This window comes from Elephas maximus, chromosome 9 (genome assembly GCF_024166365.1).
Source record: "Elephas maximus indicus isolate mEleMax1 chromosome 9, mEleMax1 primary haplotype, whole genome shotgun sequence".
NCBI lineage: Eukaryota > Metazoa > Chordata > Mammalia > Proboscidea > Elephantidae > Elephas > Elephas maximus.
Window position 1 is genome coordinate 58,367,579 of NC_064827.1, and position 24,737 is coordinate 58,392,315.

At 41.9% G+C, this 24,737-nt stretch overlaps 1 protein-coding gene across 2 annotated transcripts in view; it reads right to left on the reverse strand.

The window, feature by feature from the left end:
* Positions 1–24,638, reverse strand: part of ELP1 (elongator acetyltransferase complex subunit 1) — a 69,897-nt gene extending 45,259 nt beyond the window's left edge. Inside the window, exons 1-12 of one of the 2 annotated variants that reach the window (XM_049896272.1) lie at positions 24,261–24,638; positions 19,246–19,445; positions 18,872–19,024; positions 16,907–16,988; positions 16,153–16,233; positions 12,195–12,280; positions 10,081–10,177; positions 9,246–9,336; positions 7,998–8,121; positions 6,198–6,291; positions 3,467–3,697; positions 2,170–2,340 (exon numbers count right to left, since the gene is read on the reverse strand). In XM_049896272.1, the coding sequence (XP_049752229.1) occupies positions 2,170–2,340; positions 3,467–3,697; positions 6,198–6,291; positions 7,998–8,121; positions 9,246–9,336; positions 10,081–10,177; positions 12,195–12,280; positions 16,153–16,233; positions 16,907–16,988; positions 18,872–19,024; positions 19,246–19,395 (1,360 nt within the window). In that variant the 5' untranslated portion in view covers positions 19,396–19,445; positions 24,261–24,638. The other variant, XM_049896273.1, reaches the window with a different exon arrangement.
* Positions 24,639–24,737: the final 99 nt, after the last annotated feature.

Sequence of the window (24,737 nt, forward strand, 5' to 3'; positions counted from 1 at the left end):
CTCTTGCCGCTTCCGTTTCAACACTGAGTGGAATGCTGACCTGCTCTGCTCTGAGACCTCAAACTAGAAGATTCTGTCTTTGACTTCAACCTCCAAATTTTTCTCTTCTAATTTCTTTTAAGCTCAATGAAACTCATTACTCTTTAACACCTGTTTGACCCCCTGCACAACTGGAAGCTAACGTCAACCGTTATCTACGCTAGCACTCTTGAATCTCACCAACTTGCTCTCTTCCTTTGCTCGTCATGCCAGCGCCCAATGCTGGCATTCATCAGCTTCAACTCCACTTGAGCTGCCCACACTAGGGCCACTGCTCCATGGTGAAATGCCAATCTCTAAGTCGTCCTCTCTAACAAGGTCCCCCACAACCTTTTTCCTGACTCGCCTATGTCCAAACTCTCCAGTCTGCTCCTTAACTCCTCAAAAGCTTCAAATTCCTGGATTTGTACAGTTTCTCTCTTCGTTCCATTTCTACAGCCACCCCCGATCCAAGCTCTCACCATCTTCTGCCTAGACACTCTGCTATAGCATTCCCCAACTGGTAACTCTGGCTCCATCCCCGCCTGTGACCCTCACCACATACTGATGCCTGAACCAGTCTTCCAAAGGCAGAGCTCTCAACCTGCCTTACCTGACCACAGAGAGTTTAAGTGGCAACTGAAATAAATGTATGGTGGTATGGTACTGCTTTCTGGGGTGATAAAAATGTCCTAAAATTGTGGTGATTGCTGCATGACTCTGTGAATATACAAAAGACCACTGAAGTGTATGCTTTAAATGGATAAACAATATAAATTCAATAAAGCTTTTTTTTTTTTTGAAGTAAATGTAGAACAAAATACTCATTGTAAAATAATATATATTCAAGTTAACAGCATTTAAGGTATACACCACAAAAGCTTACTCTACATCTGATTCTTTTTTAACCTCATAAAACCGACAGTGAGATATCCAAATAGTAATAGAGTAATAGGGACAATCATGTGTTTATTTTTCATATTGCTGGAGGATGAAAAACATGTTTTGAAAGCAGTTAATTTCTGCTTTTTCTGATTTCCTCTCACAATGAAGACATTAAAAAAAAAAAAACCACTACTAAAAAATAGAAGTTTAAGGAGGGCAACAACATTTTTACAGACAGTGAAAGTAAAAACCAGAGAAGCTGGTGATAATATCCAAGTAGGATCCATATAAAAAGTAGGCAGTTGTTTTAACAGAAAGCTTGATATGAAAGCAGGTAGTTCCAGTATGTGTTAATTAATTCTGATCATTATCTCGGCAGCTATGTTTTTTTCTAAGAATTCAAAAGACATTTGAAAACAAGGCTACTAGTGTCATTTGCCAGCATAACTTATGACATGACAATAGAACCACAAATAAAAACAAATTTCAAGTTATTCTAGTATATCAGAGGAGCTCTGGTCGTGCAGTCATTAAGTGCTCAACTGCTAACTGAAAGGTTGGCGGTTTGAACCAACCAGCCACTCTGTGGGAGAAAGATGTGGTGGTCTGCTTCCATAAAGATTAGAGCCTTGGAAACCTTATGGGGCAGTTCTACTCTGTCCTACAGGGTTGCTATGAGTTGGAATTGACTCTATGGCAATGGGTTTGGTTTTGGTTGGTTTTTCTAGTACATTAGGAAAGGAACTAGGAGCTGGCAGTAATGGAGCTATGGAAGGACGACTGGGTTAGGAGCTAGAACACTGTGTTGAGGTCCTTGTCGATTCTTGCTCTACCACTCAGACCTCAAGGAAATCACAAGCCCTCTGGCACTTTATTCCCTTATCTATAAAACAGGAAAATTCTATGTCTGAAATAGCTCCTAGGAGGGCTGAGAAGACCAACTGAAAATATGTGTAAAGGCAATGAACATTGTAAAACGTGTTAAAGAATAGTAAGATACTATCTTATTTTCAGGGTTGAATAGTATTCTTAAATAACTGACTCTTCCAGTTCAATAAAGTAAAAGGAATTACTTTTGTAAGCCAGAGTAGGGTAAAAGAATAAAGCTCTCAAGCCAATTAAGTATTATCATAATAATGAAGTCAATTATAAATTCAAAATTAGTAGAAATACTAGAGCTAAAACAACATCCAACCGTAATTTGCTTTTGTCTAAAAGTAGGAGGGACTTGACTCAGAATGTCTTGATAACAGTTTTTGAACATACCACATTTATATACAGAAATCTGGTTACTGGCATCCAGGACAGCAAGATCGTTACTCTTTTGAGGGTGTGCAGAGAACACGACTTGATTCACAGGCTGTGGGAGCAGCAGTCGGTAGGTGCACAGGGGAGGCGGAACCACAGTCTGCCGGAAGACTGTCACCAATACCCTGTCTGCGTGTGAAAAAGAGACACAAGAAGCACTAGACGTTCATATTCAACTTGTAAAATAAGGCATCTGAACAGCACTGTACCACTAAGTCATAATGGTGGTAGAAAATGCACAGCAATACTTCTTAAAAATAATTTTCAGTGTTTTTCTCATAAATGATCTTTAAAATAGTGTATTTTGGGGGGTGGGAGTAAATGTCATGGGCTCTAATTGATGTATCTGACTATTGTCACCTCCAGGCCTAGGCTAGTCCATTTTGGGGCTTGATGGCCTCAGGTGCCAGGGACTAAGGCAAGAAGGCAAAGAGGTCAGAGTTCTAGCTTTAAACCTGGGCTTGTAAACCAAGCCACACTGAATCAAGAGGATCAGTACCTTCAAATTCCTTAAAGTGTTTCCCTATGCCGGGATTTGGTAACAAGGCAGGTCTGATTAAGTCATCTGTGCACAGTATGATTATAAAACCAGTGTTCTGACTGTTAGACAGAACAGGAATTAATACATCAACTCACGTTACAATCTTAGAAATAAGTGTTCCTTTATGGTAAGAATATGTAAACTGTTTCGGTGATTACTTCTCTGCCAATTGCTATCCTCCCACACCCCCCTCCCCCACAAAAAGTTAAAAACCCTCCTCACACTAGATAGGCATATGTAATTTGAATTGAACATGCTGGGGAGGTATATAATTACCAAGTATTGTATCAGAAAACAAAGCAACACAAGTGGTGCAAGGGCTAATATGTACGTCAGGGCAAAAGGACGAGGCCAACACACGACACCCCCTAGACTACCATTCCCTTTTCTATGCCATGGATCAAAATTCTAAATGCCTTCAAAGGCCAGCCAGACAACTAAATGTGTGAAGGCCACGGACACAGTACATCAGAAAACTAGACAGTGTGTGCCAGGGCGTTGGGTGGAGTGGGGAGAATGCGGTTTTCAGGAGATTGCACGTACCACGTAAGGGAGTTCCCATTCAATTAGAAACAAAACAACAATAAGTAAAAATATACAAAACAAACAAACAAAAAACTCTCCACTGTTCGGGTCAAACCACCCCATCTGCAGGCCCCGGCTCACACCCCTCTCAGGCTCATGGACCAGAGCCCACACTTTCCAGCAGCTTACGTCCATCAATGACAGCCACATTTGCCAAATCACTCGAGTTGTCTCCCGAGCTCCGGTCGGTTGTCCAGTGCCAGTCATAGCAGAGGTAATGCCAGCCTTGACAGAGAACATGCAGCCGGTACGGGGTCACTGGGTCCCACATCAGAGACACAGGCTTGCTTTTTCCACAGCTGTTGAAGCGAAGATTTTGCTTGAGATACCAGTGATAGTTTCCAACAGTCCAGAGCTGAACTGCAAGGGAAAGTAAAAGGAAGACCGTCAGACGCTGGGAGGATTTCATACCGCCTGCTAGAGGGGTGATGGGCTTTCTTTTTTTTTTAAATGACCCTTCCCACTCAGCCTCTTTATTAAAATAATAGCAACGATTGTTGAAAGATAGTTTTGCATGGGAGGAAAAATGTCAAGAATCGACAAGGTCAGAAGTACATGTTTGTTCCTACTTCTACCGTCACACTTTATGATAAGGATGGAAGCCTACTAGGACAGGATAGTATTTTAGTGAGCTGTTTTCATAAAGATGTAAGAAGAAAAAAATTAGGCAATTAGACTGAAAGTATTAAAATACTCCATCCAAAAGTACCTGGACTAGCATCACTACCCTGTTTTAAATTAAGATGCTTATTTCCTTCCAGGTGCTTTACATGAAATTGTGTCCAAGGCTAGCTGGTGTTAACTATGACTCAGCGTCCAAGGGAGATTGTTGTTCTTGTTAGGTGCCGTCAAGTCAATTCCGACTTACAGCAACTCCATGTGACATAGCAGAACTGCCTCATAGGGTTTCCTAGGCTAAAATCTTTACGGGAGCAGACTGCCACATCTTTCTCCCACAGAGTCACTGGGTGGATGTGAACCACCAACCTTTTGGTTAGAAGCCCAGTGCTTAACCGTTGTACCACCAGGGCTCCATCCAAGAGATTAGCATTCAATTAACCCTTCTAATATCAGAAATCTATTAAAAGAACAAGAACTAGCCATGCTGAAACCAAATTTTATTAAACAGATGAAGCATACAAATTAAGGTCTTAATTATATTAAGAAATGTATTTTTTTAAACAGAACATCTAACCATTCTCTACCTACACTACTACAATATTTCTACCTTGCTGTGAGCTATTAAGTTAGACTACACGTTCCCATGCTCCGTGAGGGCAGAGGTTGTGGCTGTTCTTGCGTATCATTTTAACCCTGAGCATATTACAGTGCCTGGCCCTTGACACACAGGTTAATCAGAGGTTCCCAACTCTGGCTCCACATTATAATCACCTGGGAACTTTTTTTTTTAATTGAACACTGATAAATACAGTCCCTATTCCAACACACTGAATCCAACTCCGAAATGAGGCCTGGATATATTTTTCTAAGGGTTCAGCCAGGGTTGAGAACTATTGTATTGTATGAATGAATGAATGAATGAAAAATAAAGTCTACAGACATTAAAATTTGTAATGTAAAATAAGCACACATAAGTATCGACCTATAAAGTACTAGACAAATGTTAAGAAAATACAAGTGAAATAATTATGTAATCTCTGATTAGGAAACAGCTTTCCAAAATACCAAAAACATTAAAAATGAAAGAGACATACAAATTGGACTACATAAAAATTTCACAAGTATGTAAGGCAAAAATTAAGTTAGATTTAAAAAATAATTGGCAAACTAGGAAAAGTATTTGGAAAGCATCTGACAAGAATTGATACATAAAAACTCTTAAAGTAAATGGCCAAAAGAAGGAAAATAGTACCTCAAAAGATTCTAAATGGCCACTGAACACCTATTTTAAAATCTTGATTTTACCATCAAACAAAGAAATGCACATTTAAACTTTTATAACGTTCCATTTTTCATTTCTCCTACGGGAAAATTAAAAAAACTACAATACCCAGTATTGGCAAGATTGAACCCAAAACGCATACAATTCCTTGGGGCTGACCAACCCAGCTTCAAGCAGAACTTGACTTGTTAAATTACATATTAAGCTTCTCAATAATGTTCCAATTAAAGAAAACATTCTACTGATTAAAAAGTCTGAAAGCCACTTAGAAAAGAATCAAGCAAGTAAAAAGGCTTATGAACAAAAATGTTCAGTGCATTGCTGTTAAAGAGAAATCACATAAATGCCTGTCAACACAGGATTTAGTAAACGTGACCCAAACGAATACTGAACAGTCTTTAAAAATAACGCACACGTGTATCTGGAATGGAAACACACTTGTGACACAGTAAAAGGCAAGTTACAAAACAGCATGTATCACACCTATGTTTTTAACACAAAAAAAACAGATCATGGCTACACAGAGATATACACGTTTACAAGAAAAAGATTGGGAAGACAATAAAATTATTGTGATTATTAGTGGTAGAATTATAGGATAATTATTTTTCTCACTTTTATTTTCTAATATCTTCACATATTTATACACTTAAAAATATATTTACATATTTATAAAGCTACAAAGATTCTTATAGCTAATTTAATCCCTCTTTCACTTGCACAGCATTCCTTTGATTAGTTGTTGGACTCTTTGCAGTAATACCATCCAGAAGGAGAAAGCTCCAATGGCTGAAATCCATAAATAAAACCAAAGCACTCCCACATCTCCACCTTCTCCCTTCAGCTATCACTGATTCCACAGTGGGACTACGCAGGAGGGACAAAAGCAACTCCAGGCCCTACTACTTTCAACTACATTTTATGGAGCCTGCGGCTGAGATACCACAGCTGTCTTACCATAGGTTTTCAGAGTGGAATTTTCTTCTGTCTGAAGGTCTTCCAGCCAGACTGCAAGCACAGAGGAATCTGCATTCCAGAGCAGGCCATTTACCTAGCGGGGGGAAAAAGATCTGTCAGTGGCCTGTGGCTATGTATTTACTTCAAATTTGAAAACAGCTTAATTTCTTGCTCTCACAAACCAAATTACTGCACTACCTGAGCTGATCTCTAGCTGTAAATTGCTAACTACAGTCACTAAACAAATCTAATCATGAGAAAAACATCAAATTCCAATAGAGAGCTATCCTACAAAATACCTGACCAGTACTCCTCAAAACTGTCAGAGTCAACAAAAACAAGGAAAGTCTCAGAAACTGTCACAGCCAACAGGCACCTAAGGAGACATGAAAACTAAATGTAATGTGGTATCATGAGATCCTGGAATAGAAAAAGACATGAGGTCTTCTAAATTTAAAATCTGAATAAACTATGGACTTTAGTTAAAAGTAATAACTTTCCTTAACCAGGCTGGCTTACGGAAAGGAAGGAAAAGAGAAGATAATATAAAAATTCACATGTAGAAACAGGCTCTAGAAAGTACCCAGAAACCTACAAATTGAGCATGTGATCAGGTCTAGTATCTAAAGTAAGACAGGCTGACATACAGCTGGGGATGATTCTAGGACAAATACTTGTGAAACGTGCCTACCAGAGAAAAGGTAAGAGCACATGGCCTCAGTTATAACTAAAGACAACAAAAAACCCATTGCCCTTGAGTCGATTCTGAATCATGGTGACCCTACGTGTTACAGAGTAACTGCTCCATAGGATTTTCTTGGCTGTAATTTTTACAGAAGCAGATTGCCAGGCTTTTCTTCCATGGTACCGCTGGTGGGTTTGAAATGCCTACCTTTAGGTTAGTAGTCTAGTGCAAACCTAGGTATAACGATTTAGTTTATACATAGTTGCCAGTTGCCATCTAATTGATTCTGACTCACGGCAACCCCTGCTCCACAGGGTTTTCAATGGCTGGTATTTTGGAAGATCGCCAGGTTTTTTCTCCAAAACCTCTGTGTGGACTTGAACCCCCAAACTGTCAGTTAGCAGCCAAGCGCATTAACCGAATGCACCATCCGGGGACTCTAATAGTAATTGTCCAAACCAAAACCAAACCCGCTGCTATTGAGTCAATTTCGACTCGTACTGACCCTACAGGAGAGAGAACTGCCCCACAGGGTTTCTAAGAAGGTAGACTGGAACTGCTTGCCTTTTGGTTAGCAGCCAAGCTCTGAACCGCTGCGCCACCAGGGCTCCATAGTAAAAGTAAACCAAAAAAAACCAAACCCGCTGCCATCGAGTCGATTCTGACTCACAGTGACCCTATAGCACAGAGTAGAACTATCCCATAGAGTTCCCAAGGAGCGCCTGGCGGATTCGAACTGCTGACCCTTTGGTTAGCAGTTGCAGCACTTAACCACTACGCCACCAGGGTTTCCTTATTATTATATATAGCTTAATAATACATTTTTGAATGTGTACATGAGATCATAATTTTGCTAATATCTGTTACGGTTTAGTAGCATTGAAACTTTATAATACAGTGCTTATCTAGGATTGGGAAAGAAATGCCCTTTTTTCTCTGCAAAGTCTCTTTTGTAAAAACAACTTCTCTTACATAACAAAAAATTCTTGTACGAGAAGCCACCACTTTTATTACTATCTACTCTGGAGCTTCTATTTGCAACCAGATGAAATAAACCTCCCCTATAGCTGTGCAAAGTTCTCTAAATCTGATGACCGAACAATTCAGGTACCAACCTTAACCTCATCTTTGAGGAAGGGAAGTGTAAAGTGTCCATGAAGGAGTCCATTTTTCTCAAAAAACACAACATCCTGCTGGTTGGGTTTGTCTTGTGTAGATGCAATCAAACTGCCAGAGGGCCTTAAAGCAAACCCAGAGAGCGTTAGAACATCCACGAGCTCATCTGGCTGGCTTAACGCTAAGATGAATTCAGAGAAATTTTTTTTTTTTTTAAGCAAAAAAGAACTTTGATCCAAGGAAAGAAGTTTTAAATCCTGTGTGACCCTCAGCAAGCATTTCACCCTCATGTGGGACTATGTCTGCCCAAGGGAAAAAGTATGCCTTTTTCTAATTTGCACAAAGGCTCCATCTGCCCAGAGACTTGCAGATTTAGACTGCATCTGGGTGGCTTTTTAAAAAAAACAGGAATTATTTAAACCATTGCAAATACAATCTCCTATAAACTGTAACCCCCTTCTCCTTCAACTGTGTAACGTTAGCAAATGTTCCATGCTCCAGCAGGTATTTTTTAAGACCTCTCAATCCACTGAAAACATCTCAGCTGCCTTATCTTGTTCATATTGTCTCTAGAATTTTAATTCATACTCGTTTCTCTTTGCTCTATCATCCAATTGTCCTCAAATGCCAGAGGCAAACGAGATGTTTGAAACCTAGAGACCTGATGGGTTTGCATGTAACAGATGCTACTCAGACAGAGGAGATATTTCTTTTATCTATAATCAGGGGAGCTGCATGTGACAGGCAGGTGTGGACTGCACAGGGTACTACCTGGTCAAAGGGCTAAGTGGGGCCAGAATCCAACCCTGCACGCTCCTCAGCAAGCAATTCTCTAGCATGGATGTTTTGTAAAGAAGGGAACCTCTTTTTCTAATTTTCACAAAGGCTCCATTTATCCCATTGAGATTTGTGGGATGCAACTTCCCTTCTAAGCACCATTTTCTGTTTTATACAATGGCTTCACATAGGCCCTTCTATAGCCATACTCAGTTAAGAATTAGGAATATAAAATGAGTGGGCCTTGGAATGATGAGATCTGTGAAAAAAGTCCAGTGTCAACTATTCAAGTTAAATCCAGACTTCAGAAAACTAAAGAAATATGAAAGATACAGGCTTACAGCCAAATGAGAAACGTAAATATCCTTTTGAGTTATACAAACATCTGCATTCAGTTGGTATCTCCACCACTACCCAAGGTTCCAAGAAATTCTCTTAGGAGGAAGCTCCAGGGTTCCTCTTCCACTCACTTCCACGCCAGGGCGGGTCCCAGTCCTGCCACGGGCTCGCTGGTTGACTGCAAAGCCAGCTCTCGGTTCCACACTCTGACCTTTCGAGCCCCTGAGAGGAGGAGATGAAGTTAGAAAAGAAAAAGTTAAAACATTATGGTAAATTCTGTCAAGTCAGAGGCTTTTCAAACATCTTCCTTATGAATAAAAACTTGTGGTTTTACAAAGCCAATTAGATTAATTTCGTTAAAAATTTAAAAATTAATCCTAACGTGGAATGGGGCATTTGCAACTGGAACGCTGGCAGGAATACCATAGGAGATTGCTCATATGTTAGAAACCCAGTTAGTGTTATGCAATTAACAGGAATGTGCTAAGTATTTATTGTAACGATAAAGGGAAGGGGTGGTTGGACAGATGGACAGACAGATCAATGACAGAAAAGAAAGAAGACTTAGATAAGAATTCAAACACTTGAGGAGATATCATGGAGAAAAGAGACTATCTTTTATTCTCAGAGGCTGCAGATAACAGAGGCGGCAATAACCGGGAAATCGGTTTTGTAAAGGAAACATTTTTTAAAACAGCCCAGACTCTTTATCTCAAGTACTACTGAGAGCCTGGGTGCCTAGGATGTGTTAAAAAGAATGTATCCACCAGGCTGTAGGCTGGCCAGATATCTTATAGGACTCTTCTAGTTCTGAACTCCAAACTCATTTAACACTGAAAGCAGCCTATCTTTCTCTTACACGTATAATTATAGAAAACCCCACTCAAAGCAAAGAGAAAACTTTCCTGAACTTAGTAAGATTAAAAAAAAACTTTTTTTTTGTTTAACTGCAATTTATTTCCATACCTGTCTCTGGGCAGACAACGCTCACAGCAAAAAACTGCCCATCACCACGCCAGGTAATCTGTGGTTTATGGTCATCCCAGGACAAAGCAGACTCATGCTGAAGAGAGGAAGAAACACAAATGTTACTGGAGGGCCTCCCACGGTCCAGAGTCAAACATACCTCAGGCTATTTAGTAACAAATCTTTCAAGTGGGGATTAAGCTCTCTAGAGAATCAGCTTCACAGAATCCTCAGAACTGTTCTAGAAGGGCTCTTAAACTAAGAAATCATCGAGAAAAGAACTCAGAACAATCCCAAACAATTCCTTTTTGCCCCAACAGTGGCAGACTTATTTTTCCTTAAGACAGTTGGAAAACAGTACACACTGCAGCCACTGCAATCAATGTTACACGGCACTAGGAGAGCCCAGGCAGGGGATAAGGGAAGGGCTAGGTCAGTACCATTTAAAAATCAAAACATGAATACCTGCATGTGACTAATCCATCCAAATTGTTCTGGGTTGTGTAACTACCACCGTAATCTAAATTTCGAAAATTTTCATTACGCCCCAAAGAAACCCTATAGCCATCGGCAGTCAGCATCCACCTGTACCTATACCCCTGTCCTACAATCACTCATCTACTCCCTGTCTCTACAGATCTGCCTATTCCAGACAATTCACATAAATGGAATCGTACAACATACATGACCTTTTGTGACTGGCTTCTTTCATTTAGCATACAGATGTTTTTGAGGTTCACCCAGGTTGCAACATGTATCAGTAAAGTACTATTTTTTAAACAATTTGGTCTTGGAAAGTTACAATGCTTTTACTTGTGGTTTAGAGGATAACACGCAATGGGTCACCATGAATTGGAACTGACTCGACAGCAATTGGTTTTAGAGGATAAAAGAATACTCAAATGTGTAGGAAGTATTTACTTGATCAGGTTGCAAAAAATCACTTAAAAACCAGAGAGATATAAAAGTTATCCTAAGCTAGACAACTGCTGAGTTCCTCCTTGGGAAGCAAGATTATGCCTGGGAATACTTTGTGTTTCTGCCCATCCTTTACTGATTCAAACGGGCCAGGATAGCGTTCAGAATATTAAAATAGACCTAGCATGCACATTTTACTCAAAGTACAGTTATTCTGAAATAAGAACTATGTTTGTTTTTTTTTACCTTTCAAAAATGATTTGTCCACTAAAATAAGTGTAGCTCTTACCACCTGAGTGAGTACCATGTGCTGGTGCTGTGGCAGTATTACATAAATATTACTACCTCCAATCTCATCACAACCCCTGTAAAGGAGACACTTTTACGTCCACTTTACATATAAGAATCCTGACATACAAACAGGTTAGAAAACGTGCCATGGTCTCATGACTACTAAGTGTCGCGATTATAATGTAATGTGCACTTTTTTTTAACAGAGATAAATGTTACCCTGGGGGGTATGCCAGATAATAAACAGAGCACACCTTCCTGGGGCATTAATTTTACTCAACAATAATATTTTTTACAATGTTAATCATGTACAAATTAAGATAAAAGGTAACAATTTAAAGAAATTTAATGTGGTAGTAGACACCAGAGGCTACATCCCCAGATGCCACAAGAGTATGCTTGTGTTCACCCTCCTCTGCCCCCAGGGGCATTCAACGTTTTAAGATTTGGTCACAACGACATCGCTAAGGGATCTTTAGAATATTCTAATCCATAGGAAGGAAAACAAAGAGTTTCACCCAAAAGGAATATCAGCAAAACATCTAGTATGTGCACATGTAAGAGAACTATAAAAACATGCATGTGAATGACCACCTGTGGAAGGAGGATGGCGGCGCTCTCTGTAGAGCAAGGGAAAGTCCTAGAATGGGGCATAGGACACTTCATTTCTATCTGTGATGCTTCATTTTTTTAACTGGGTAATGAATACTGGTTATAATCATTCCTTTCTAGGGTGACTCACTCATTCCCTGAGGGTTCTAAAGCAGGAGAGATCCACCCATTACCCCCTGTAACTAGACACCTTAGATTTCCTGGTGGAAATTTTCACCTGTCCAATTTAAGGGTCTTTATCCATCACTGAATCGACTCAAACGGCACTAGGTTATCCATCAGACCAGCCTTACCATTTGCATCTGAAAAGCCGCCTGCCTGCCTTCTGATCCGTGAAACTGCGTCTCCTTTTTGCCCCATCCAACAGTGATAAATTTGCCTAGACAACAATTTGAGAACATGCAAAATAACCAATAAGGTAAATGAAACGAAATAAAAGCAATTTCATTGTTAGTCGCCATGAAATAGTCACTGGCAGTTATCTGAGTTCCCTAAGACTTTTCAGTACCGTGAACAAAGTTAGTACTTGACAATCCTATGTTCCATATCATGTGCAGCAGTGATTTGGAAAAACATGAAATGCCCTCACTTTTTACATACTGCTTATCTTATATATTCTAAGTTCCCCTGATGACCCAGGTCAGCAATCTCACCCTCACTTTACAAGTAGGAAGAATGAAACGTGAAGAATTTGCACAGTATGTCCATGGACAACAAAATATAAAATTCAAGGCAAGAAGAGAGACTAAGATTCTAATTATAAGCTTTCAATCAACTAGATGTTTCAATTCCCTGCTAGTGGTGTAGGGGCCTGTACACCATCAAACCTAGCCCATTACATAGACTTTGAGGGTGAAATAACCTTGCAGTAAAGCCCAAATTAGCATACCAGACTTCTGCTTTCCAGGCCTTCTAATCCATAATGCCTTCTGTATATAAAACACAAAGTCAGAGTTGTCAAAACAATGCAACCCTTCTGTTTCTGGAGGTAGGACCTGGCATCTACTTGCAAAAGGTAGGTACTACAGAGATGGCCCTGAACGCATCAGCCAGATCAGGGTCCAACAATTTCCTCCTGCCATTGATTCTCATGAGGCAGGGCTACTTATCATTTCTACAACTTATGAGCCCAGGATAAGCATTTCCTGTCTCCTTTGCACAGACAAATCCAAGCACCGTAGCACTTCAAAGCATACCTTGCTGCTACATACAAATAGCAGTGCCTATCCTGGTATACCACCCTCAGGCTTCTGTCTGCAAGTCTGCAAGTTTCCATAGAGATGTAAAGGAACAAGGAGTGGAGCAAGCAAACTTTTCCAATGGCATCAGGCAATATGTGATGGGGTTAGAGCAGGGACTAGCAAACTATGGCCTGAATCTGTTTTTACAAATAAACTTTTATTGGAACATGGCCACGCCCATTCTTTTATGTGTTGTGTGTAACTGCTTTCACCTTACAATAACAGAGTTGAGTAGCTGCAACAGGAACTATACAACCTACAAAGCAGAAAGTATTTACTATCAAGCCCGTTACAAAAAATGTTTGCTGACCCTGGAGTTAGAAGAAGAATATCTACTCACCACTCCACAGAGTAATTTTTGGTACTGACAAGCATTTCTAAGACCTAAGATCCAACCCTGGACTCCCTCTCCCTTGATTTACCAAATTAGGCTTTTTATGAAGAAGTTGGGTGGGAACTGTCAGGCCCAGGGCACTTTCCCATCCAAAAGTGTGCTGGCTACTCTCTGACTGTCCTCAAAGCTCGATGTCCCAGAGTTCCAGCCTGGGTCCTAGACTCTTCCAGCACTACCTCTGCTCCCTGGCAAGTTCCCTACTCTCAAGACTAAGAAATCTCTACATACCAACGATTCCTAGGCCATAGCTCCGGCCTCTCCTGAGTTTCAGCCCCTTATATTTGCCTACTCTACATGGTGATCCCACGGCCCTTAAGCAAATCCTAAACAGAACTCACCAGCAGCCCACTACAAACCAGCACCTTCCCCCACCCTCCCTCTCTGTTACCAGCATCTTTACCCCCATCACCTGAGCCTCTGGTCGGTGTCACACTGAACCCTTCCTCACCTTACATACCCCAAAGCCTGTTTATTTCACTTTCTAAGCTGTTATTTTTCAAACTGACTAGGGCAGGAGACCACACACACATATATTCCAAAAACACTTGGCAGATAATTAAAAAAAAAAAAAAAAGTATACCCCATTGTCACTGAGAATCAAAATTTTCCTGAATTCATTCCCACTTCCAGCCCCACTCTCACCCTCCTCATCTCCAACCTGGATGCCTTCAGTGACTTCCCACCTGACCACCCTGCTTCAGTCTCTTCCCTCTCCACAAAAAAAATGTGCGATCAGGAGTGATCTTTCTAGTAGAAAAATCTCTTTATATCTCTTATCATCAAAACCTTTAATAGCACATCTAGATCAACTGGCATAAAATATTTCATAAAGAAAATGTTCTATATCCTACTTTGGTGAGTACTGTCTGGGGTCTTAAAAATGAGAGCGGCTATCTAAGATACATCTATTGGTCCTATCCCATTTGGAGCAAAGGAGAATGAAGAAAACCAGAGACTCAAGGAAAATATTAGCCCAAAAGACTAAAGGACCACATAAACCACAGCCTCCACCAGCCTGAAGTAAAAAGAAGAAGATGGTGCCTGGCGACCACCACCGACGGCTCTGATAGGGATCACGAGAGAGAGTCTCAGACGGTGGCAAAAAAATGTACAACAAAATTCTGACAGAAGACTGGTGGAACCTCCAAGACTATGGCCCCTAGACACTCTTGTAACTCAGAACTGAAGCCACTCCGAAAGCCCATTTTTCAGATAAAAATTAGATGGGCCTATGTGAGCGACGTGCTTCTTAGTTCAATCAAATACACGACACCAAATGGGCAACCAATGCTCAAAAGCAAGACGAGAAGGCAGGAAGGGACACGAATTGGATGAATGGACACAGAGAACCTGGGGTGGAAAGCGAGAGAGTGCTGTCACATTGTGGGGATTGTAATCAATGTCACAAAACAATATGTGTATAAATTTTTGAATGAGAAACTCACTTGAGCTGTAAACTTTCACCTAAAGCACAATTAAAAATTTTAATGGTTGATCATCTATAACTCAAAGCCCAAACGCCTTACCAGAGCACACAAGTTTAATCAAAATCAGTCCCCTGTTTATTTCATTCCACTCGCTTCCTGCTGTTCTAGCATCACTGAATTATTCCCAGTACCCTGAATAAGCCATGATGCGTCAAAGGCTTCTAGGAAACATCCCTCCCTTGGAACGGACTCATTCACTTGCTTGGGCTACTCCACCACCCTCAACTCTCATCTACCCAACACCACTTCAGCCCAGACTCAGCTCCAGGGCTGCCTCCTCTGGGAAGTCTTCCCTCTCCAGTTACTCCTTTCTTCCTCTTGTGTTACCCTAATACCTGGCACATCATTTCAATATTGTATGTGTGGGTCTCCATAAGGGAAGAGTTGACTACTTAACCATCTTTTTAATTACCCACAGCATCAAACACATAGTTGGCTTCACGGTACCATCTCAATGAAGTTTCTGAAATAATAAATTATTTTTGAATAATAGCAGTTTTCTAAATGATTTCTCAGAGTTGGTGGAGCAAGAAGGCATGAAGCTGGGCCTTAGCAGAAGTTTAAATACCTTCTCTCCCTACCAATTTACTCAATCAGGCCAGCTGCCTGGTGCTTTCAATTTGGCCAGAGCTTCTTACATTCAGTAAGCATCTCCTCTCTCCACCCACTTCAGTATTTCCACAGCCTCAATACCTAAATGACCTCTGCTAGATCTCAGCAAGAAAGCAATCTGATTGTTCCTGTGAAAGGGCCTTTTATCCTACCTCTCTTGTTTTCCTGTCTCCCAGAAACGCCTGCCTTATTCTAGCTTGCACAAGCCCTTTCATGGAAGCCTCAGCCTATGCCTTTCCTGGGGTTGGGCAGCAATGATCTGGGTGACCTTAACAACAGGTATCTATTCCCCAGGTTATTAACCAAGAAAGCCACCCGTGAGACCTGGAGAGGCAGCAGAGGTATGTCTTTCAAGATCTGGAATGGGCCAAGGAAACGAATAGACATTTAATAAATGTGGGTTTAAGCTTCACAGTTCTTTGGGCCAATGGTGTAGCTGTCAATGTGCAAGAAAATGATCAAAACTGAGGAGGAACTTCAGGCCACAAAATGTTTCAAACAAGCTATATACACTCACTTTCACCAAAGTCATCCTGGTGGATTTGCTGCTCCAGGATTGGTTCAAAGTCTTTTGTCATTAAAATCAGAGTCTGTTGACCTTGGAGGTGCACAAAAAAGAATGATATCATTTTCATGTAACAAATTTTCCATTTCATAAGTATCCACAACACCATAAGCTACAGAGCTGGGGGAGAGGAGCTTATAGTCAGAAAAGGAGAAAGCTCATTCACAATGCTTTAAAAAAAAAAAAAAAAAGTTTTGACTAGATAAGTCACTTACTGCTTATACTCAGCTCTTTACGTATGTAAAGCTGAAAAGTCCACATTAACGCCAAAACTCCTAGTTACCAAAATGCCTCTTCAAATACATACCCCATCAGTAGTGCTAGTTTACTGAAACTCATCTGGACTTAGAGGAAAAAAGGAGGACAGCAAGAGGGGTTGCTAGAACCTGTTCATGTAGCAATTGTTCTTCTTAGAGTAGGTTAAAAATAAATATTGCTGAGATTTTTAACTGCAACTGTGCATTTGGCAGCCTCTAGATTTTATGACTTTGTTTCCCATTTCCAAAGACTAAAAAACTTACGTGAGACAACTTTTTATAACCATATACTAACAGGCAAAACTTAAGTCAAAAAGAACACACTCCCCTCAGATTATAATGTCGGTGTCACTGTTCAAACCCAAGCACCCCAAAAAGTAAGCCTGTACGTGTGGGTACGGGAACAATGTTGTATGCAAGTCAGAGTCAGGCACTAGTGGCAAGCTTACCTGTGGCGAGAAGCACCAACTCTTGGTCAGGACTCCAACTCATGACCAAGATACCACTGGCTACACTCCCAACACATTCCAGCTGGACAGACAGAGAAAAACGAAAAGGGAGATCTCAGTGCTAGCACCTCAGTAAATATTTACTATGACCTCAACTAAAACAATTAAAAACAAAACACACAAACGTCAATTTACTCACCACATTTATTCGGGACAGGTATTAAGAGACTAGGTATGATGCTGGCACAGAGATGGGAAATGACACAGCCACCCCATTCCTCCCAGAGCTGTCTCACGAGGGAGATAAAAAGAGACTCTGCAGCGGGATTAGGACTCTAATGGGTTCTCCGGGAAACAAAGTGGAAGCTCAGAGCAGGGAATGACAAATGGCCAGGGAATCCAGGACAGGTTTTCTGAGGAGGTGCCTCAAAGGGTAATAACGGGACGGCGAAAGAGAGGTTAGGAGGAAAGACAGTGTGGAGGCACAAAAGCATAAAAACAGCTGTTAAAAATTAGATACAACTAGAGCATAAGGTATACATATAAGCAGGAATGACAGGGGGGTAGGATAAAAAGGAATTTGGAGAACAGACAGCGAAAGGTCTTCTAAGACACTATGAGCATGAACATTGTCTTGTGGACATTGAGAAGCCACAAAGAAGCAGAGTCAACACCACTGAATGGGGACAACTGGACTGAGGGAGTTCAGTAATCAGGAAAAAATTCCACGAAATGTTTTGGAAAGTAAAAGCATACCTTTTATAAATACAAAGTGTTCAACTCAGTTGCACATGATGACTTTAATACTTCTGACCATGAACTAAGGTAAGGTTTTTTTTAACTACTGCACTATAACGAAATGGTTAAGAGTGAAGGTGTCAGATTTAGACCACCAGGGCTCAAAGCCTATCTGATAACTGTAACCTTGGCCTAGTTACTTCAGCTCTCTGGGCCTTAATTTCCTCCTCTGAAGAATGAGGAAACAACAATCTACCTCATAAGGTTGTACAGAAAATTAAATAAAATTTTGCAGGAAAAGCCCTTAAAAGAGTCTCTGGCACACTACAAACATTTAATAAACATAAGCTGCTACTATTATGCTGGAGCCCTGGTGCCACAGTGGTTAAGAACTCGGCTGGTAACCAAAAGGTGGGCAGTTTGAATCCACCAGCTGTTGCCTGGAAACCCTATGGGGTAGTCCTATTCTGTCCTATAGGGTCACTGTCAGTCAGAATAGACTCGACAGCGATGGGGTTTTTTTGGGTATTATTATGCTGCTATAAATAATGCTATAACTACTATAACACAATTGATGTTGAAGAGGTTACAAATAATGAGTAATCAAAGAAGATTAAAATGAATCAGGCAATTGTAATTTGAAGCCCTTGCTGTTAAGAAGTTGAAGGTGGAAATCCAGGAACTCAATCTGAGAACTTATGCCAAAGTTAGAGAAAGAGGCAAATGGCCCAAATCTATCTCCCCTGGTAGTTTTAAAATAGCCATGCGATGATGGTGTATCACTTTAGTATCTGTAGTTCAGGGACTCTAAAGTTAGCCATCAAAGAGAGGCTTAATCAGTATTCATGATGGAAAACACCAGTCATATAACCATTTCAAAGACTTCCTAAATTGTGAAATAAAAGTTACAACTCAAGTTCGGATTCTAATAAGAAGGGATCTACACCACACAAAAAACAGCAAGTTTCTAGTCATTTAAAATAAATAAATAAAGTTCTAATTTGGAATGTCCTGATTAATAGATGTAGGAGACAAAAACTGAGTTCTAGAAGAATTCTAAAATATAGCTAATGCCATGCCAACAACTTTTTATGAAGAAACATAACAAAATGCAAAGGCTAATTTGCTAAATGCTTAAATATGACTACTGATTGGAAAACACCACCACCAAACAAGTGACTTGCTTCAGGACGCTGGTGCTTCCTTCTCAGTGAACTCCCAGCTTACCTGGTGTGTATTGAGACTGCAGAGCACAACGTCCCCAGAGGCTGTAGCCACACACACAGACTCCTGACCCAGCAAGTCCTGAATACCAACAATGCAGCCACTTCCGTCCTCCGGGAGAAAGCCTTCTGCCACCAAAGGAATTTCATTCTTCACCTTCCATCAAAACACGTAACCAAATTAATCTAGTCTACTTTCCAGAACAATTCATAACATTTCCAAAAATAATTCTGTAATTCTTCTTTTATAATATAAAAGCTTTCAAAAATGCCTTTTTTTCTAAATTAAAATCCAAACTTTCATTTGAGAAATATCACAACCCTGCCATCTTTAACAGTGACCATACCAAGTCCCAGCATTCTCCACCAATAACTTACTTCTCTTGTGACGGGATCTACTTCAACCAGGCCATGTTCTGAGCCAATGAGCACTGTTCCCTCTTCAGCCCGAAGAGAGAAGCACTGGGGTTTCCCTGGAGCTGGAATATCCTTGAACTCCAGGGTCCGAAGTAATTTTAGATTTCGCATGATGAAATAACTCCCAAGAGAAAAGTACAACTCTTGATGAACACTATTTCCTAAGAGAGAAAGGAGGGGCTTAATAATGATAAATGAATGCACTCATAAATGAAATGATTCAGGGGAGGTAAGGACGGGGTAGAGAAGTGGAACTTAGAATAACTAAGGGGGAAAAAAGCTACTTATCTGAACACATACCTACACACAGCCATGCAGGGATCTGAGGTGGCAACCTGACCCATTATTTACAGCTACGTTCTACAAATTGAGGGATCATGCATCTATTTTACATTCTCATTCTTGAAGAGAGGCAAGATTCTGAATTTCAGTGTCTTCAAAAAAGATTTAGCAATCAGTTATTCCTCAGGAAAGTTAAAAAGAACAAAATTAATGGGAAAACATTTTATTTTTGCATATTAGCATACCTTTATAACCTGACAGATTTATAAAATCACCACACAAAAAAACAAAAAGATTACTACACTGATTAGAACGGTATAAAAATCCACGTGTTTATACACTGGCAGCTGAGTACCTGGAGTAAAATGGCTCTAATATCCACTATTGTTGCTGAGTGCCGTCAAACTGATGTCTGCTCATGGTGACCCCATGTGACATAGTAGAACTCCCCAGAGGGTTTTCTGGGCTGTGATCTTTACAGAAGCAGATTACCAGGTCTTCTTCCTGCAGAGACACTGGGTGGGTTCAAACTGCCAACCTTTCAGTTAGCAGCCAAGCATTTAACCACCGCACCATCAAGGCTACATTTAATATCCATTAGATAAATTTATAGGAGCCCTGGTGGTGCAGTGGTTAAAGCACTCATCTGCTAACTGAAAGGTTAGTGGTTCGAACCCACCAATCATTCCTTGAGGAACGATGTGGCAGACTGCTTCTTTAAAGATTTACCGCCCTGGAAACCCTATGGGGCAGTTGTTTCCAGGGCGGTAAACCCCATGGGGTTGCATGGGGTTGCAATGAATTGGAAGCAACTAGACAGCAATGAGTTTTAGGTAAACTTATTTATAAGTTTGTTTAATTTTAAGTTCATTTAAAAATTAAAATTAAAGATACAAATATAAAATGTATTTATTGTTTCTGGTGGTGGGAAAGACATAGTAAAATTACAACAGCTTACTTCAAAATGATGGCCAACATTTGAAAAGCTCAGAGCCCTGATATAACTACTTCAAATAACTTTACCTCCCTAGCCCAGCTTTTATCAGTGTAACAGAAAAAGGCAAGAAAAGAATGTTAAATAGGAAATCTCCTTTGGTCTGGGAAAATCAAAGACTTGCTTTTATGCAAAACATTATCTAACTAAAACCAATTGTTAAATGTGCTGGATTTCTACATTCAGATCTCTGTAAGGTTTATGACTACAAGTCCCTACTTGTATTAGGGGTGGTATTTACACACGCTGCATTGCTCTTGTCTCATTCATCTGAGGTGAATTCTCTCACCTTGGCATCTACTTCATATACTTGATACTGAAGGCATAATGATGAGTTAGCTTCCATACTACACAGGAGATATTGTGAAGTGTAATATGAAAGACATAACATACAATGAGAGTTCAGAGGAAGGCGAAACCCTATATGGTGGGAGTGAGGAAGAGGATCAGGACGGAGGTTTTAGTAAGCTTTGCTGACAACTATGTGCAAGAGCTTCTGCAAATTATCTGAATGTGTATTGCATTATGCAGGTTTTTAATTTAGATCTAATTCTAATACCTTAGTATACAGACAGCTTGGGTTTTTCAAAGCATTATTTCCATCTTTAAACATTATAAAGATTATCACTGAGATAGATCTGAAAGGAAGGGTAGATTCAAAATGGGAGAATGCTTAGCATGTCTAACCAGAGGTGTGGGAGAAGAGAGCATGGCCGAGGGGGGCACTTGCCCCAAGCCTAAGTCCAAGGAGGCTCCGGAGGAGGTGCGGAATGACGTTCCAAGGTGCCACAAATATAAAAGGTGCCTGACTGAGGCAGCCAGACAAGAGAGGGGAAGGCATCTCTACTGGCACATCCCCTTGAAATGGTGGAGTCGGGGGGTGGTGTAAATTAGAGATCGCTCCTGGATGCTCAAATGGGGCGGGAGGAGGTGGGGGCAACTTCTCACTACACCTCTGTGTCTGACTAGAAGGAAGTAAGCAACAGTAGGATGGCAGAAGAGGACATGCAACAGGGCCAAGATGTAGTGTCTCCTGGCCGTCTTTAACGGTGGTTTATTTAAGAATAATCACACTGTTACAGTTATCATGTTCACATCATTATCAGGTCTTCATATCCCCCCGTAAACTTGGATTCTATTCACTAACACCCTGTGGAGCCCTAGGCTAAGAACCTGGGATGGTCAAAGCAGAAGAAGGGGAGAACTTTTTCCTGTAGTCTAGCTGTTCCTGTCAATGTTGCCCCAACAATGGGCCTTCACTCATGCAGGGGCCTATGGCCCCAGTTTCTAGCACTGTGAGGACCAACCTCATCACCCCCACTGCCAGAGGTACCAGCACCAGTGAGGCAGTGCCTTCCTCAGAGGTCTGAAATCCTGCTCTGTGGGCTCTTCTTCTGAATGCCTGAGCTATCAACACCAGAAGTCCTTGTCCCAGGCTCATAGTGCCCCTCCTCTAAGGTCTAGGTCCTGATAACCCCAACTTCTTCCCTTTGTTTTGTTCTCCCAGCCCTAGCTAGGTGTGGTAGTTGCTTCTTTCAGTTACTGTATCTGTTTTACCTCATTGCTCTGTTTTCATTTCTTCATCCTTCCCCAGCAATGTAACCAATCCTTTATATTAAATCCTCTGTTGAAATACTGTGTGATTTCTACTTTTCTGAGTGGACTCTGACAAACTCAGCAAACACCCTGAGCTCTCAAATCACCGAGTGCATAGTGACCACTGTAAGCTCCTTCCTCTTCCTCACCTTGAGCCTCAAAATTGAATTCTTTGAATATTTTCACCCATCATTCTTTTTTAACTTCCTTATCCCTGGTGACACAGTGGTTAAAGCACTTGGCCACTAACTGAAAGGTCAACAGTTTAAACCCATCAGCTGCTTGGAAGGAGAAAGATGTGGCAGTCTGCTTCCATAATGATTCACAGCCTTGAAAACCCTATGGGGCAGTTCTGCTCTGTTCTATAGGGTCACTATGAGTCAGAATTGACTTGGTGGCAGTAGGTTTGTTTTTGTTTGTATCTTCTCAGAGGACAAAGTGACCCACTCCTTTTTTAAGACTAAGCAAGGAGAATCCTCCAAACTTCCCCAGAACTCTGGACTTAAATTAGTGCCCTTTCTTTTACATCTGCAATCTCCAACCTCCCCCTACCCAAGCATCGTTGATTCAACTTCTCTTGGCTCTCAAATATACATAGTAAAGATCCCCTCACAACTGGGTCAATCTTGGGTCCTCTCCTAACTTTCTGAAACCTCTTCCATTTTCTTTCTTTGCCCATTCATCCATCCACCTCTTAGCTAATCATCATGCCCATGACTACAAGTACTAACGCCCCCTCCCCAACAAAAAGAAAACCAAACTCGTCACTGTTGAGTGGATTCCGACTCAGTGACCCTACAGGACAGTGTAGAACTGCTCCACAGGGTTTCCAAGGAGTGACTGGTGGATTCGAACTGCTGACCTTTTGGTTAGCAGCCAAGCTGTTAACCACTGCGCCACCAGGGCTCTGCAACAAGTACTAAAAGATCACTAATATGCCAATTAGATTTAAGTGCCTAGCTCTGGACCCCCAAACTAAACACTAAATCCACGTTTTCAACCTCCTGATGTTATCACAACAATGTCTCACAAGCACATCAAATGCAACCTGGAAAGGGAAGAATTTGCTATTCTCCTACCAAATTACCCCTAAAGCCAAACTGGTTGCTGCTGAATCGAATCAATTTGGACTCATAGTGACCCTGCAGGACAGAGCAGAATCCCCTGATAGGGTTTCCAAGGCTGTAGTCTTTACAGAAGCAGACGGCCATAACTTCCTCCCACGGAGCCACTGGTGGTTTTAACCACTGATCACTTGGTTAGATGCCAAGTGCTTAACCACTGTACCACCAGGGCTCCTTTACCAAATGACAGTTGCCCCTACTCAGGGATATGAAATGGCATGGCATTTCTACCCTCTCTATGCCCCAAGCTGAAAACTGTCTTTGTCATCTTTTTCCTCACCCCTTCATTCTTATCCAACTGGATAAAGTCTGAGTTTCCAAACACACAAGGTCCTTCATGAACTGGCCCTTCAAAAACCAGACGTAACCAGTATGGTTATTGCAAAGGATACTAGGAGGGTAGGTGCCTTCGATTTACCTTCTCCAATTTCCTTTCACCGTACTTATCCTTTACACCAGCCTTGACATGGGACCTAATCCTATGACTCGGTGTGTGGGCTCCATTAAACAAGAACTGAGCACTTGGTAAGTGCCAGAATCTGAAGATAACAAACGACTCAGAGTTGTCGCCTCCACGGAGATCAGAGCATAATGGGGGAACAAACGGAGCTGCACAGGAGAAACCACTTCTACGAAAAAGTTCCAGACGCGAGAAGGAACCTGTAAACCAGCTTGCTTTCAGCGGTAACGTCCATCCCCTGTAAGGAATCCAGAAGCTAGGTAAGCGCGCAGCTAGAAGAGCGCGCGTCTTCCCCGGCCTAAACCCCCGGCCGCTGCGGGTGCAGCCCTGGACAAGAACGCAGAAAGACAACCTCAGGCTCAAGGAAGGTGCTCCACGCCGTATCAACGCCGGATTCCATTCCCGGGCCCGCAGCAGGCAGAAGGTAGGCGCTCCGGAGGCACCTTCGTCAGGACACCCCTGGTCGGACAGGGCCCTCGTCCCCTGCCCCCAAACCTGGTTGGGTCGCTCAGACGCTCACCTGCGCGGCGCTCTAGTGACCCAGCCTCCCTGGCCACGCGCAGCCGGCCTCCCGCAGTCTGCCGGGATTGCGCACGCGCCTCGTTCAGTGCGCGGCTCTCGACCTCTCAGGGCACACGCCGGGCCTTCAGGCCGCCAGGCCACTGCGCCCCGGAGTTCGACCGCAGGTCCCACGGCTCAAACGGGCCGGGTGGGCTGCCGCTGCGACACTGACGTGCGACCACAGCAGACCGGACGCGCGCCGCTTTCCGCGGGCGCTGACGTCACGAGGCGGGAGGGGCGTGGCCGGGGAGGAGGTGGCCCCATAGGCCGCTCTCAGTGGTCGGTCTCTGTGTAGCCCTGAGAAGGTAGAGGCGGAGAAGCTGCTCTGACCGCTGACCCCGCCCCCTCCATCTCTCGCACCCTGTTGTATTTCATTTTCCCTTTGACTTCTGACTTCAAAGCACGGTGATCACGGCGGTGGGAGGAGCCTGCGGTT